At 44.3% G+C, this 15971-nt stretch overlaps 1 protein-coding gene across 1 annotated transcript in view; it reads left to right on the plus strand.

Annotated features, from left to right (window-relative positions):
- obscnb (obscurin, cytoskeletal calmodulin and titin-interacting RhoGEF b) overlaps positions 1-15971 on the plus strand; it is a 696366-nt gene that overhangs the window by 210588 nt on the left and 469807 nt on the right. The window contains exons 22-23 of the mRNA XM_080214757.1: positions 5112-5378; positions 12674-12940. Coding sequence (XP_080070883.1) covers positions 5112-5378; positions 12674-12940 — 534 coding nt within the window. The remainder of the gene's footprint in view (positions 1-5111; positions 5379-12673; positions 12941-15971) is intronic.

A 15971-nucleotide genomic window follows, 5' to 3' on the forward strand; every position in this document is an offset into this window, starting at 1 on the left:
TGAGAGGCGACTTAATAGAGGTTTATAAGATGATGAGAGGGATTGATAGAGTGGACGTGCAGAGACTATTTCCTCGGGTGGATGTAGCTGTTACAAGGGGGCATAACTATAAGGTTCATGGTGGGAGATATAGGAGAGATGTCCGAGGTAGATTCTTTACTCAGAGAGTGGTTGGGGTGTGGAATAGACTGCCTGCTGTGATAGTGGAGGCAGACACTTTAGGAACTTTCAAGCGGTTATTGGATAGGCACATGGAGCACACCAGAATGATAGGGAGGGGATAGCTTGATCTTGGGATTGAACATAGCTTGGCACAACATTGAGGGCCGAAGGGCCTGTACTGTGCTGTAATGTTCTTCATTCCATGTTCTATGAATTGATCTGTCCAGAAATAAGTAAAAATCTACCTGGTGGCAGCAGTGGCCAGCATGCAAAGGACATGATGAGGTGCAACTTTTTCCAGTAATGAGATTAACAGACATCCAGGCAGAATCAGGTGTAAATAGTCCTATCATCAAGAAACAGCCTACCTAGATAACTGTGAAATTAGTGGAATTAGTGGAGATATACAGATGCTAACTTCAAGAGGCACTGAATGTGAGATGCAGACATCCCAAATATGTAAGGGAGAATCAAAGAGGAACCAGAATATAATTGCCAGCACCTGCAAAAGCAGGCAAGCCAATTTGACATCTCACAGCCAAGAGGCATTGTAACATCTCAAAGCCGATAGGCCTTAATACCTCACAGCCTAAAGGCCATTTTAACATCTAAGAAGCCTTAGGTAGTGCAGAAAGCTTCGGAAAGGCTGTTTAAATATCTTGGCTGGACCAGAAAAAGACATTTCCCATACTCGATCATTTATCATGTACTGTGTCTTTTTTATTTGTTCATGGGACATGGGGGTGTCACTGCTGGCCAGCATTTATTGCCCATCTCTAGTTGCCCTTGAGTGGTAGCTATTAGTTGGATTTGACTTATAGATTTTTTTAATTAGTATGTTGTTTGGAAAGGGGAAAGTCTGAAGGAGTTCAGGGATCGCAGATGTATATTTTGTACAATGGATAATTTCTCTTTAAACTGTGCATGTGTTTAGTAATTCATATATTTAATTGTCTTAGGGTGTAATAGTCCTATTCATGTGTATTTGACGTTTCTTTAAATTAGTAAATAGTCTTTAATAATTGAAACAGAACAACTGGGCTGGTAATTCTCATGGGATTTCACATGACTCCTCATACCATTCCAAAAACAAATTATACATCACCATATTGCAAGTTGAGATGCTCTCACGTCCACATAGTTTGCGACATGACTAATTTTTGGTCATAATGAAGGGGGTGCTCCATTATCTTTCATGGTTGACAATGTCAAATGCCTTTGTGATGTCAAATTAGACCATGTACAAGGTTTGGTGCTGTTCCGTATATTTCTCTTGTAGTTGCCATGTCGTGAAGATTATGTCTGTTGTGCCACTTGGCAGAAGCCGCACTGAGATTCCGGGAGGAACTCGTCAGCCGCACGGAGTTGACAATTGAGAAGGACCGTTGAGATTCTCTTCTCTGTGGCCGACAACAAGGAAATTCCTCTAGTTACTGCAGTCAGATGTGCCACCTTGCTTGAAGATGGTCTTGATTATGGTGTCATAAATCTCCTGGCATGTTCACCTATTTCCAGATAAGGGATATTAGGTCATATTTTCATGCCAGTACTGTTTCCCTCATGTTTTAGTGCTTTGGCAGGAATTCCATCAGTTCCTAATGCCTTGTTTTTTAGCTGAGTCTTTGTAAAAGAGGTTTTTGAAGTGCTTCTCCCAGTGGGTGCGGCTGCCTCTGTTCTTGATGAGAACCTCTCCATTCTTTGCCAGCAGTGGGATAGGTCTTGGATGTTTGGGCCTTCACAGATCTTGATACATGAAAGAAACATTGCATGTTTTGTTGACTAACTGCTTGATCTCCTGCACTTTTTCCATCCTCCATCTGTTCTTGAGGTTACGGATTTTTTGCTGGACCTTCAATCGTTTGTAAAGCTGCTTTCTTGCTCTCAGGTTAGGTTGTAGTTTCTGGTTCAGAGAAGTTTCGCTATTTTGGAGTGCTGCTCCTTCATCAGGTGAGTGGAGAGTTTGGTTCAGGAACAGGGCATATATCGACTCAATTGCAAGATAATGGTTGGAATGTGAGTCTTAGCAGGTAATCAAGTCTTTACAGGTACAATGTGAGTGGAGAGAGGGTTAAGCACAGGTTAAAGAGGCATGAATTGTCTCAAGCCAGGACAGCATGAATGATATGCATGTCCTTGTGGCCTGTCATTCAGACAGTGATGTAGTCAAGCAGCTGTCAGTGAGTGAGTGAGGGTGTTGCCGTGAGACTTTCTGCTTGTCTCCCTGATGGAACAAGGTGTTAGTTCAGAGAAGGACTTGTTTTAGGCATTACGTCAGGAGCAGAATACTGTTGGCATTAGATTTCCTTACTCCTTCTCAGCCAATTCTACCTCCCCATTTCTTTTCCAGCTCTGGCATTGAAATGTCCAAGGAAGATCAGCTTGTTGCCCATTGGGGTTCGGCTTAAGAATTGTCCAAGGCTGGAGTTATTCCTCTCAGGACTCATTTGTACCTCCCAATATTGCTGCATTGAGGACTGCAGCGTACTGGCTCTGGGTGAGCCAGCAGGTCATGAGACTTTTTTCTAATCCCATAAGAGAAGTCTCCAAGCCAGACAATTAGTTCATTTCTAATAGCGAAGCCAGTCCTGAGAATGCAGCGATTCTTCTGGTTTATCTTTCAATAAAAGGAGTAACAGCCATTGTTGTTCCTTTTGCTGGCTTCTCCCTGCCTGCTGGCATTTCGCTTAGGACAGCGATGTCAGTGGCGAAATGTCAGAGCTCATGGGCAATGATAGCAGTATGCGCGTTCTGGTCTGTCGCAATTGGAATTGTCCATGAGGTACCTGACGTTCCAGGTCCTGAACTTCATCTTAAGGGGTGAAAGATGCTTACGGGTGAATTATTTTAATTTAGAGTGTCTGTTGCACACCAGCTACCACATGAATTTGACAAAACAAAGCCTTGGTCCATTAGGGTTCAGAACACTGGAGACCAGGCTCTGCTGTGTGGACCTAGCACATACAAGCTCACATACTCCTACTGTTGTCATTTCACCTTCCCATAGGACCTCTCTTCCTGAAATTCATGAAGTGCAGTGGCACTTCACTCCTTGCTGAAGTCTTACCCCGCTTTCCTCATTGAAGTGTTGCATTTTATACCTTGCTCTCCTCACTGAAATCTCATTTTTTATACTCTGCTCTCCTCATTGAAGTCTTGCTCTTTGTGCCTCTTTATGCAGCATTTAGTACCTCACCAATTTAATCATTTGCCTTGTGACTTTCAACAATAAGAATTGGTGGTCCACTGGCAAAGTGAATATCGAGCCTCAAAATGATCTTTAAACTACTTACCTATTCTCTTAACTGAAAATCAATTGCAGCCAAATTCTAAATTTAAAAAGTAAGTAATCTATTAACAGTAGCTGAAGAAGAAAACCTGGACTTTAGCACTGAGTTGAACCTCTGACTCTATGGATGGAATTTTATGAGATTTTTTCTAAGTGTCGGGTGGACGTGAAACTGGGAGTGTTCCAGATCCGCTTTTTGGGTGAGTTTCCAGGCCCAATCTTATGCACTCAGTCTGAAAAATTTTGGACCAGTCTGTTCTGGCCAGAGAGGCTGTGGGCGCAGCTTAAAGCGTAGTAAAGTCAGGCGTGAGGCCATTAACGCGATCTGCGCCTACGTCTGTGCAGATGCCCACTTTACCAAGGCCCAAAAATGGCCACTATCCGATTTGCATGCATTTAAATTGAATTAATGGGCTGCCCGCCTAACTTTACCAGCATTTCCCCCTTTACCATTACGTTCGCACGTCCAGATTTGGGCGAAACAGCAAAGGTCTGTTGGCAAAGGTCTGTTTCGGGCATTCCAGCTTCTGAAGAGGTAAGTTCAGAGCTTCCAATGGCTCTCTGACTCAGATTGGTGGGGGAGGGGGAGGTGTGCCAGATCATTCTCTGGTAGGAGTTGGGGAGGTGGGAGAAGGGAGACCGGATTATTTTCTGGTGGGGTTGTGGGGGAGGTGGGTTAGATGTATTTCTGGTTGGGGGGGGGCAGAAGGTCAGATTGTTGTCTGGTGGATGAGGGGTGGGGGGGAGGTGGCAGAGGGAGGCCAGATTGTTGTCTGGGAGTAGGAGGGCACAGGGAGGCCAGATTGTTGTCTGGAAGAGGGTGGGAGGAGTGGGAAGGGTGGGACCATGCTACTCTGCGGTCGAAAGTGGGGCAGATGGTCACGATTGGTCTGGGTAGCGGGGAAGGAAATAAGGAGGACAGTTATGTTGTGGTGATGGGCAGTGTCTGTGGGGCCATCGCTCCTGCTTTTTGGTCCCAGGCCGCTTTATCCGCCTTTTGCGGTCCAGGAGCGATGTGACCAGGGCGCGTTTTTCAAATTTTTGTTCTCACTGCACATGTGCAACTTAAAGCTCCAATCGTTTCAGGCACGATAAGCCCTGCCCCATAGCGTGATTCAGACTGGCGATTTTATTTTCGAGGTAAGTGTGTATGGGGGCATCTGAGAACAGGTTTCCAGATCGGATCTGAATTGTGCCCAGATTCAGCACTTAGAATGAAAATGATAAAATCGGGCCCATAGCGTTCAGATCGTACTATGGCCTCACCCCTCCCTACCTCCCTGGCTTTACAGTTCTCCAGAATTGCTGCAGTCCTTTAATTTGAGCCTTGTGCATCAGGTTCGCTTCATCCTATCATTAGTCCCATTCAGCTGAAGGGACCAGTGCTCTAGTATGTGCTCCCTCAAGCTCCCTTTCTCTCTCTATCTCTTTCTCCCTCTTTCTCTGTCTCCATTCTCTTTAATGATGCCCCTAAAGCTTAGCTCTGACCAAATGTTTGTCACCTATGTTACTATTTCCTGATGTGGTTTGATCTCCCATTCTGGTTTATTATTGTACCCTGTTTCAACTTAGGACATGTTATTACATTAAAGTGCTTTATAAATACAAAGTTTGTTGTTATTTGACAACCTTAATTATAAATTTGCATGTGATTACTTTTCAGAGCCCCCAACAGAGGTAGTTAGAGAACTACAGAACATTAATGTTGAAGAGAGGAACTCTACTACTTTGAGCTGTGAGTTTACACCGACACCCAAGGTGGTCAGATGGTACAAAGACCAGACCTTAATCAAATCGTCTGACCGTTACAAATTCAATCAAAATAAAAATGTGTTAGAACTTACCATTTCAAATCTCAAACCTGAAGACTCTGGTGAATATAGCTGTAAATCAAGTAACGCACAGACCACAGCCAGACTCACAGTTGAAGGTAAGAATTGACACAATAAAAGTTAGTTACTGTTATATAATTATGTTGAAAGAGCATGATGGATAATTAGTCTATTCTGGATTGATTCCAGAAATTTGCCCCCTCTGCTCGCCTAAGTTTTTTTAGCTATATCCAATCAAAATCCAATTCAAAGTCATTACAGATCCAAGCTGACAAGACAGGCAAGCCTCTTCCTGTCTTGGGCTTGTTCTACCTGGTCCAACCTGATAGGAGCAAGCATTGCACCCCCTCCAGTGCTTGATTTGATTTGCATCCAAGCCAAAAGGCCTCAATGCTGTTTTTCAAAAATGCTTCAAATGAAGTGTCAGTGTAACCTCATTGACTCCTATCAAGTGCAAGACTGCCAATACCATACTTGATTTTAGTCATAAGGCCGAATTAATCACTCTCTAGATAATACCTAAGACCATTGTGCCTTACCTTTGAATATTGCTCCAAATCAACTGTTATCAGTCACCTCCTTTCTTCGATACCTTACGTGAGGTTCTGCTTCTTACTTACATTTTAAAGCTGAAGAATTGCAGACCAAAAGTTATTTCTGCTGGGTATGTGCTGCATGCCATTTTGGTTAGACCTTCTGTTGCATAAGGAACCCGGTTGAGAATGGCATGTGAATACTTGTATATGCAAGTTCTTGTGTTTAATGCATATTTCAATCCCTTTCTGTATTTGATCATGACAGATTACAGCATTTGCCTTGCAGGCATCTTTTCTGAGAAGATCAAGAAATAGAATCAGTATGGGTGGATTTAGGAAAGGTCAGAAGACACCGTTTGAAGATGTTTATAACCTCCTAACAGTAGCTATAATGTTAGACAGAATATCAAGCAAGAAATAATTAGAGATTGTAACAAAGGGGACTTTCATCTTCATAGACTGCACAAACCAAATTGGCAGAAGTGATCAGGAAGATGGATTTGTTGAATGCTTTCTGGACTAATACATTGTGGAACTAATTAGGGATCAAGCTATGTTAGATCTAATAGAACTCATGAACACGATAATTATAAGCAGGAGAAGGCTACAGGCCCTTTTTCCTGCCCTGCCATTCCGTATGATCATGGCTGATCTGTACCTCCTCAACTCCTTTTCTGTGCCATTTCTCCATAGCCCTTTATTCCTCATATTTATTGAATGCTTCTAATGATCTAGCCTTCACCACCCTTTGGGGCAGAGAATTCCCTCTGTGAGAAAAAATTTCTATGCACCTCAGTTTTAAACGATCGGCCCTTTATCTTGTAGCTATGTCCCCTTCTTCGAGACTGCCCCACTAGTGAAAACATCTCACCATCTACCCTGTCTAGGTCCTTCTGGATCTAGTATGTTTGAATAACGTTACCCCTCACTCTTATAAATTCCAAGGAACGCAGACCGAGACTATTTAGTCTGTCTTGAAAGGACAACTCTCTCAACCGAGAAATTAGCCTGGTGAATCCCCTTTGGTCTGCCTCCAATGTTACTATGCCCTTTCTTTGGTAAGGGATTGCAAACTGTATGAACTTTATAAGCTGTGTGTAATATATAACAGTATGGTACTGAGGCAAGGTTAATCAGTAATATCAAACGAAAAGATCTGTTGGAAAAAAATGATAGTATAATTGAATTCTATTTAAGTTTGAAAATGACACGTGCTAGTCCTAAAAAAGCATCTTTTATCAGTGGAGAGATGGCTAAGATCGATTGAGTATAGATAAAAAGTATTTTGGTAAATAAGAATGGGAAACATTTAAATAAGCAATTCAAAATGGTCAACAAAAATAGATTCCATTGGAAAACAAAATCTCGACAAGCAAAATCCTGACATGGCTAAGAGCAAAATACTGCGGATACTGGAACCTGAAACAAAAATGGAAAATGGTGGAAAATCTCAAGATCTGACAGCATCTGTGGAGAGAGAATAAAATTAGTGTTTTGAATCTGGATGACCTTTCATCAGAACTAGATTTGTGTTAGGTCGGCTGCTTACTTCCTCATGGGGTGCTCTTCATTGCCTTTGTGATTGACACACTGCCTCCAGGAACCAATTGGAACCTCTGATATGCCTGCTTTGCTTGAAGGGCTGGATGTTTGCAGAGTCAGGGAGATTCCCAGACCCATTCCTGGTGACCCTAATTTTCACTAACACGGAATAAGGGAACAGGCTAGCATGGGTCACAAATCTGCACTCCCTATTTAGCCATCTTCATTGTGAACATGGATATAGAACATAGAACATTACAGCGCAGAACAGGCCCTTCGACCCACGATGTTGCGCCGACCAGTTAAAAAACAATGAACTTCTAACCTAAACCAAACCCTTTCCATCCATAAACCTATCCACAGATCTCTTAAACGCCCCCAAACTAGGCGCATCCACAACTGCAGCAGGCAGGGCATTCCAATCCCTCACCACCCTCTGGGTAAAGAACCTACCCCTGATATCCGTCCTATAACTACCACCCCTTAATTTAAAGCTATGCCCCCTCGTGCTAGCTTTCTCCGTCTGAGGAAAAAGGCTATCACTGTCCACCCTGTCCAAACCTCTGATCATCTTATATGTTTCAATAAGGTCCCCTCTTAGCCGCCTTCTTTCTAACGAAAACAACCCCAAATCCCTCAGTCTCTCCTCATAGGACCTCCCCTCCATACCAGGCAACATCCTGGTAAACCTCCTCTGCACCCTCTCCAAAGCCTCCACATCCTTCCTATAATGTGGGGACCAGAACTGCACACAATACTCCAAGTGCGGACGCACCAGAGTTTTGTACAGTTGCAACATGACGCTGCGGCTCTTAAATTCAGTCCCCTTACCAATAAACGCCAAGACACCGTATGCCTTCCTAACAACCCTATCTACTTGATTCCCAACTTTCAGGGATCTATGTACACATACACCTAGATCCCTCTGTTCATCCACACTATTCAGAGTCCATCTTAGCCTTCTTCAATTTTATGGAGTCAGGCACCTTTTTCAGAACTTGTTGTTCGTAGTCTCCAGTATTGTGAACCATAGTCTGGATGAAGGAACCTTTTGAAAGGTAAGATCAAAAGGTTCTTACCCATGACCCCCATACCAAGCTAGTCCTCCACTCACGCCCAACATCTCTCACACACTCTGTTCCAGCCTATGGTACTCCCTTGCCCATTCACCCAGTTTATATACTATAGAACAACTGAACCCAATAGCATGTGTTATAAAGCTTTAAAAAATAATTATTCATAATGTTCTACATTCTTAAAAAGATAACAGCAGTCCTTTAAAAATGCCAGTCATCAGACCTTGTAAATAGTAGAAACTGAAAATACTTGACACCTGTTATCTTATGTAAATGAACATTGTACAATTGAGACATAGATCACTTAATAAGAGTTTTCAGTCAAGCAATGTTTTTTTAGGGCACAGCTGCTTCAGCAATAGATTTTGGAGCTCTCTAGTTGTAGCATGCTTCAGTTACTGTTGTCTTTCCAGACGGTAGAATTGTGGGTTTGGAAAGTGCTGTTAAAGGGGGCTTGATGAGTTGCTGCATTGCATCTTTTATATAATGTACACTGCTGTCACAATGGGCCCGATTTCACCATTGCATTGCAGCCGAAAACGAGTGCAAAAACTTGGTAAAGTCGGGTGTGAGGTGATTACCGTGATCTGCACTCACGTCCATGCAAATGCCCACTTTGCCAAGACCCAAAAATGGCTGCGATTCGAACTGCACCCGAAATGGACGCAACGTGATTTAAGTGCATTTGCATGCATTTAAATTGTATTAATGGGCTGCCCGCCCAACTTTACCCGCATTTCCCCCTTTACCATTGCGTTTGCGCATCCAGATTCCAGGCTGGGAGCAATGTGACAGAGGCGCATTTTTCAAATTTTTTTCACTGCGCATGTGCAGAGCTGTAGTATTTCAGGCACGAAAAGCCTCGCCCACAGTGTGATTCAGACCCGCAATTTTTTTCAAGCTACATGAGTATGGGGGCATCTGAGAACAGGTTTCCAAGTTGGATCTGAATTGCATCCAGGTGCAGCACTTAGAATCAGTGGCCCCACATTGCTAGCCTTCTGATTGCTGGCCAGCCCGATCACTGGCCAGCCCCGCAACCCCCCCATCGCTGGCCTTCCAACACATAGAACATAAGAACTTAAGAAATCGGAGCAGGAGTAGGCCATCTAGCCCTTCGAGTCTGCCCCGCCATTCAGTAAGATCATAGCTGGTCTGATAGTGGTTCAGTTCCACTTACCCGCCTGCTCCCCATAACCCTTAATTCCCTTATTGATCAGAAATCTATCTACCTGTGACTTAAACATATTTAACAAGGTAGCCTCCACTGCTTCAATGGGCAGAGAATACCAAAGATTCACTACCCTCTGAGAGATGTTCCTCCTCAACTCTGTTCTAAACTGACACCCCCTTATTTTGAGGCTGTGCCCTCTAGTTCTTGTTTCCTTTCTAAGTGGAAATAATCTCTCTGCCTCTACCCTGTCTAGCCTCTTCATTATCTTATATGTCTCTATAAGATCTCCCCTCAGCCTTGTAAATTCCAACGGGTACAGGGCCAATCTACTCAATCTCTCCTCATAAGCTAACTCCCTCATCTCTGGTATCAACCTGGTGGACCTTCTCTGTACTCCCTCCAAGGCCAATATATTCTTTCGCAAATAAGGGGACCAAAATTGCACACAGTACTCTAGTTGCGGCTTCACCGGTACCTTGTACAATTGCAGCAAGACCTCCCTGCAAATTCAATTACCACTGCTGCTCAAGCAGCGCAGCGGGCTTGGAGAATTGACTCCCTTATCTATTTCCTTCACAGCCTCTGCAGCATTCTGTGGTAGAGAATTCCACAAGTTCACCAGCCTCAGAGTAAAAAAATTTCATCTTATGTCAGTCTGAAATGGCCTATCACATATACTGAAACTGAGACCCCTTGCTCTAGCCGCCCTCCGATCCAGTCTGTCCAGCCCTATTAAAATTCTAGATGTTTCAATGGGATCCACTGTCATTCTAAATTCCAGTGAATACAAGTCAATCTCATGCGACCATCCTACCATTCCAGAAATCAGTCTAGTGAACCTTTTTTCTGCGACCTCTTTGGTAAATATATCCCTTTGTAGATAAAGAGATTAAAACTGCACACAGTATTTCTGGTGTGGTCTCACCAAGACTTTATACAGCTGCAGTAAGACATCCTTGTTCCTGTACTCAATTCCTCTTGAAATGAAGGCCAATATACAATTTACCTTCTAGCTGCTTGCTTGTTTTCTGAGTCTGGTGTATAGGGCACCCAAATCCTTTTGTCGATCAACATGTCCCAATTTATCGCCGTTTAAATAGAACCCTGTAATTCAGTTTTCTCTACTGAAGTGAGTAACTTCACACTTATCCACATTATAAGGTATCTACTACATAATGTCCAACTTGCTTAAGTCACTTTTGTGCTTCCGCTTCCACCTCCTCATCCACATTCCCACCTAGTTTTGTTAATCAGCAACCTTGGAAATATTACATTTGGTTTTCTTATCCAAAGCATTAATGTATATTGTGAATAGCTGGGGCCCAAGCACTGATCCTTGTGGTACCCACTTGTCACCACTTACCACTTTGTAAAAGACTCATTTATTCCTTTTTTCTGTTTCCAGTTTGCTATCCAATCCTCAATCTATGCCAATATATTATCCCCAATTCCATGGGCTTTAATTCTGCACACAAACCTCTCATGTGGGACGTTATCAAATGCTTTCTGCAAATCCAAATACATCACATTCACTGGTTCTCCCTTATCTATTGCTGTAATTGTGTCCTCAAAAAACTCCAGTAAGTTTGTCAAACATGATTTCTCTTTCATTGATGTATGCTGAACTTGTCTAGTCCCGTTGATATTTTCCAAACTGTTTTATGATCACACACTTTATAAAGTTTATTGGAAGAAAGATTTTGTGTCTTGTGTTTTTAGTAGAATTTAGTTTACTTTATTTCAGGGGAATAAAATACACTCGGGTTTATGGCCAAGATTGCTTCTGGTTTGGAGCGTGGATTTTTAAAAAATTCATTTGTGGGGTGAGAACATTGCTGGATAGGCCATTGTATGTTACATCCCTAATTACCCTTGAGAGGCTATCTTCTTGAACTGCTGCATCCTGTGCTGTGCAGATAGACCCACTATACTGCTAGTGAGGGACTTCCAGATTTTAACAGTGAAGGAACAGTGATAAAGTTCCAGAATGGTGTGCACCACTTGCAGGTGGTGGTGTTCCTATGTATCTGCTGTCCTTGCTCTACAAATAATTCTTCTGTAGCTTGGTTTGGTGCGGTCAACTTACAAATTCATAACATAAATAAGAACATAAGAAATAGGAGCAGGAGTAGGCCATCTAGCCCTTCGAGCCTGCCCCGCCATTCAATAAGATCATGGCTGATCTGTCGTGGCTCAGTTCCACATTCCCGCCCTCTCCCCATAACCCTTAATCCCCTCTCTTATCAAAAACCCATCAACCCGCGTCTTAAAAATATTTAGCGAGGTAGCCTCCACCACTTCAACGGGCAGAGAATTCCAGAGATTCACCACACTTTGAGTGAAGAAGTTCTTCCTCAACTCCGTTCTAAACCGCCCCCCCTTTATCTTGAGGCTGTGCCCCCTAGTCCTACTGTCCTTTCTGAGCGGGAAGAGTCTCTCCACCTCTATCCTATCCATCCCATTCATCATCTTATACGTCTCAATGAGATCTCCCCTCATTCTTCTAAACTCTAACGAGTACAAGCCTAGTTTATTCAGCCTCTCCTCATAGCTCAACCCCCTCAACTCCGGCATCAGCCTAGTAAACCTCCTCTGCACTCCCTCCAAGGCCAAAATATCCTTGCGTAAGTACGGCGCCCAAAACTGCACACAGTACTCCAGCTGCGGCCTCACCAATGCCCTATACAGCTGCAGCAAGACCTCCCTACTTGTATATTCAATCCCCCTCGCTATGAAGGCCAGCATTTCATTCGTCTTCCTGACCACCTGCTGCACCTGCAAGCTGGGTTTTTGCGACTCATGCACAAGGACCCCGAGGTCCCTCTGCACTGTCGCCTGCTGCAGTTTTTTGCCACGTAAGTAATAATCCTTTCAAAATTGTTCAGTGATTTGAAGGTAATGTGAGTCGGGGTTGCTGCAAATCAGCAGCTGATTTCCCAATTCATCTCCTATTGAATGTCAATGCTTAGAATGGAATCTCTGAAAGTTGACTCCACTGTGTATAGATAATATATAAAATTCAAAATAGAGACATTAGATAACCATGTTTGCATTTACATTTGCAGCTCTGAAAATAGAAGTAACGAAACATTTAGAAGATGTAGATACTGAGGAGGACAGCAATCTAGTTTATTCATGTGAATTGTCCCATGATGTTGAAGATGTTCAGTGGTTTCTAAATGATACGCCCTTATACTCAAACAATTTCAATGAGATAAAGAAAAAAGGAACGAGACACATGTTAATTCTGAAAGGTGTAACACTTGATGACACAGGAACGGTTATGCTGAAAGTGAGAGGTGTGACAGAAAAGGCACAGCTGAATGTTCGCGGTAAGCACCCCACATTGTTTATTCAGAATTAAGCAGTGGTTGCGTGAATCATTAAAGTTTTAATATTGCTAAATGTGAACTAACATTGACTCTATACTTCAGTTTTCCACTATGCAGATATGCTAGGCATTTTTGTCAAATGCATTTTTGCTACTAGCCATTGGTAGTACAGAAATTGAGTATTGCTAAAAATAGAGAAATGTTGAAGCCTTTTGTCTTGCACACATCAGGACGCTTTATAAGAATACTAATTTAAGGAGAAAATAACAGATTATACTATCTCAGAGAGTGCTGATTTGTTGGCAAGTGGACTCTGGTACAATGTAGAGGCATTGTCATGGAGAATGCACGAACAGGACTCTGCTGTCTAGCCAAATACATGTTCTGCATGCGTAATATGGGGGAGTGGGGGCGATTCTCCTTGCCTGTTGCGCTAATTTTTTAGCACAACAGGCCGGGAGAATCGCATGGGGGTGATTCCCCAGTCGTTCTGAAAGAAATGGCGGAGGTTATAGTGGATGCATTGGTGGTTATTTTCCAGACATCGCTGGATTCCGGGGAAGTGCCGGAAGATTGGAAAACGGCTAATGTTACGCCGTTGTTTAAGAAGGGTGCCAGGCAAAAGGCAGGGAATTATAGGCCGGTTAGTTTAACGTCTGTGGTAGGTAAAATGTTAGAATCCGTCATTAAGGAGGAAATTGCGAGGCATCTTGAAGGGAATTGCTTGATAGAGCAGACGCAGCACGGTTTCATTAAAGGGAAGTCGTGTCTGACAAATTTACTGGAGTTCTATGAGGATGTGTCTAGGGTGGTGGATAGAGGAGAGCCGGTGGATGTGGTCTTTCTGGATTTTCAGAAGGCGTTTGACAAAGTACCTCATAAGAGGTTATTGCAGAAGGTCAGGGGACTTGGAGTTGGGGGTAGGGTGTTAGCGTGGATAGAGGATTGGTTGTCAAATAGGAGGCAGAGAGTGGGGGTCAACGGGTGCTATTCGGATTGGCGGATGGTGACTAGTGGAGTGTCCCAGGGGTCGGTGCTGGGGCCTCAGCTTTTTACCATTTATATAGATGATCTGGAGGGGGGAACCGAGTGTAGGGTGTCGAAATTTGCGGATGACACCAAGATTGGGGGAACGGCAAATTGTGCGGAGGGTGTGGAGAGTCTGCAGAAGGATCTAGATAGGCTGGGCGAATGGGCCAGGAAATGGCAAATGGAATTTAATGTTGGCAAGTGTGAGGTGGTCCACTTTGGTAGGAAGAATGGTAGGAAGGACTATTACTTACGTGGCGAAAAACTGCAGCAGGCAACGGTGCAGAGGGACCTCGGGGTCCTTGTGCATGAGTCGCAAAAACCCAGCTTGCAGGTGCAGCAGGTGGTCAGGAAGGCGAATGGGATGCTGGCCTTCATAGCGAAGGGGATTGAATATAAAAGTAGGGAGGTCTTGCTGCAGCTGTATAGGGCATTGGTGAGGCCGCAGCTGGAGTACTGTGTGCAGTTTTGGGCGCCGCACCTGCGCAAAGATATTTTGGCCTTGGAGGGAGTGCAGAGGAGGTTTACTAGGTTGATACCGGAGTTGAGGGGGTTGAGCTATGAGGAGAGGCTGAATGAACTAGGCTTGTACTCGTTGGAGTTTAGAAGAATGAGGGGAGATCTCATTGAGACGTATAAGATGATGAATGGGATGGATAGGATAGAGGTGGAGAGACTCTTCCCGCTCAAAAAAGACAGTAGGACTAGGGGGCACAGCCTCAAGATAAAGGGGGGGCGTTTTAGAACGGAGTTGAGGAGGAAGTTCTTCACTCAAAGGGTGGTGAATCTCTGGAATTCTCTACCCGTTGAAGTGGTGGAGGCTGCCTCGCTAAATATTTTCAAGAAGCGGGTTGATGGGTTTTTGATAAGACAGGGGATTAAAGGTTATGGGGAGAGGGCCGGAAAGTGGAACTGAGCCACGACAGATCAGCCATGATCTTATTGAATGGCGGGGCAGGCTCGAAGGGCCAGATGGCCTACTCCTGCTCCTATTTCTTATGTTCTTATGTTCTTATTCACGGAGTTCCCATGAGCATTCACACTCCGCAAACTGTCTGCCGGCGCTGTATTTTTGGCACGGTCTGTCCTGCGTCTGAAATCTGGCATGGGGAGATGGGGCTAGCATTTAAATGGTATTTCGGACTGAATTCTCTAGGCCCGCGAGCCTCTCCCACCCCATCAGAGTGTTTTACTCCAGCGGGGTTCAGAGTACTCCCCACTTTCAGGGGGCTAGTGGCCTGACACCATTGGAATGAAGGGGGGCAATTGGGGATCCCCAGGGGGCTGGGTGGCATAGGCACCCTGATAGTACCAGCTGTGCCCTGGCACTGCCCTACGGGCAAAGTGCCCATGCCCAGGACACACTTTGGCACTATTCACCAGGCATGGGGCAGTGCCAAGGATTGGGGCCCATTGGGGCAGGGCCTAGGGGGAAGGGCCTGATGGGGTGGGGCCTAAACGGTCGAGCGGTGGGGGTGGGAGTTCCCACTGCCACTCTGCATTTGGATTGATGGGGAGGCCAGTGTTCAGGACGGGCTGGAGGATAGGGGACTCTCCCTGTGGTGTTTTTGACAAGAAGCCTCATGCAGATACTTTTCCACTGGAACATAGAAAGACTTGGCAGCAAGAAAGACTAACTGCATGATCCCCTGTCAACCATGACCATTCACACAAAAGGATGGATTTTCGGAGTTGCAGCTTGGGTGCCCCCCCATCAGCCATGCCCTTTCATCCCTGTCTCTGACTGCAGCAGATGGCAAATGGCACAGAATGAATGGTAGTTCCTCATTTTGCTGAAATCTCAGTGTTATGAGTTGGGAATAATTCTGTGTAATTACGTGCTTTACCAGCGTGAGGAGAATGCAAGTGAGTGCCTTGGACTTCAAGTCAACTCAATTATTAGGGTGTCCTATTGTTCACTTGTGCTAGCCTTAAACTCCACCTTGAGTGATCTTACTGACCACAACTATACCAAACGTCGAGGTCAGTTGTGTTAGAACAA

This window comes from Carcharhinus amblyrhynchos, chromosome 2 (genome assembly GCF_965287045.1).
Source record: "Carcharhinus amblyrhynchos chromosome 2, sCarAmb.v2.hapA, whole genome shotgun sequence".
In the NCBI taxonomy this organism is placed as follows: domain Eukaryota; kingdom Metazoa; phylum Chordata; class Chondrichthyes; order Carcharhiniformes; family Carcharhinidae; genus Carcharhinus; species Carcharhinus amblyrhynchos.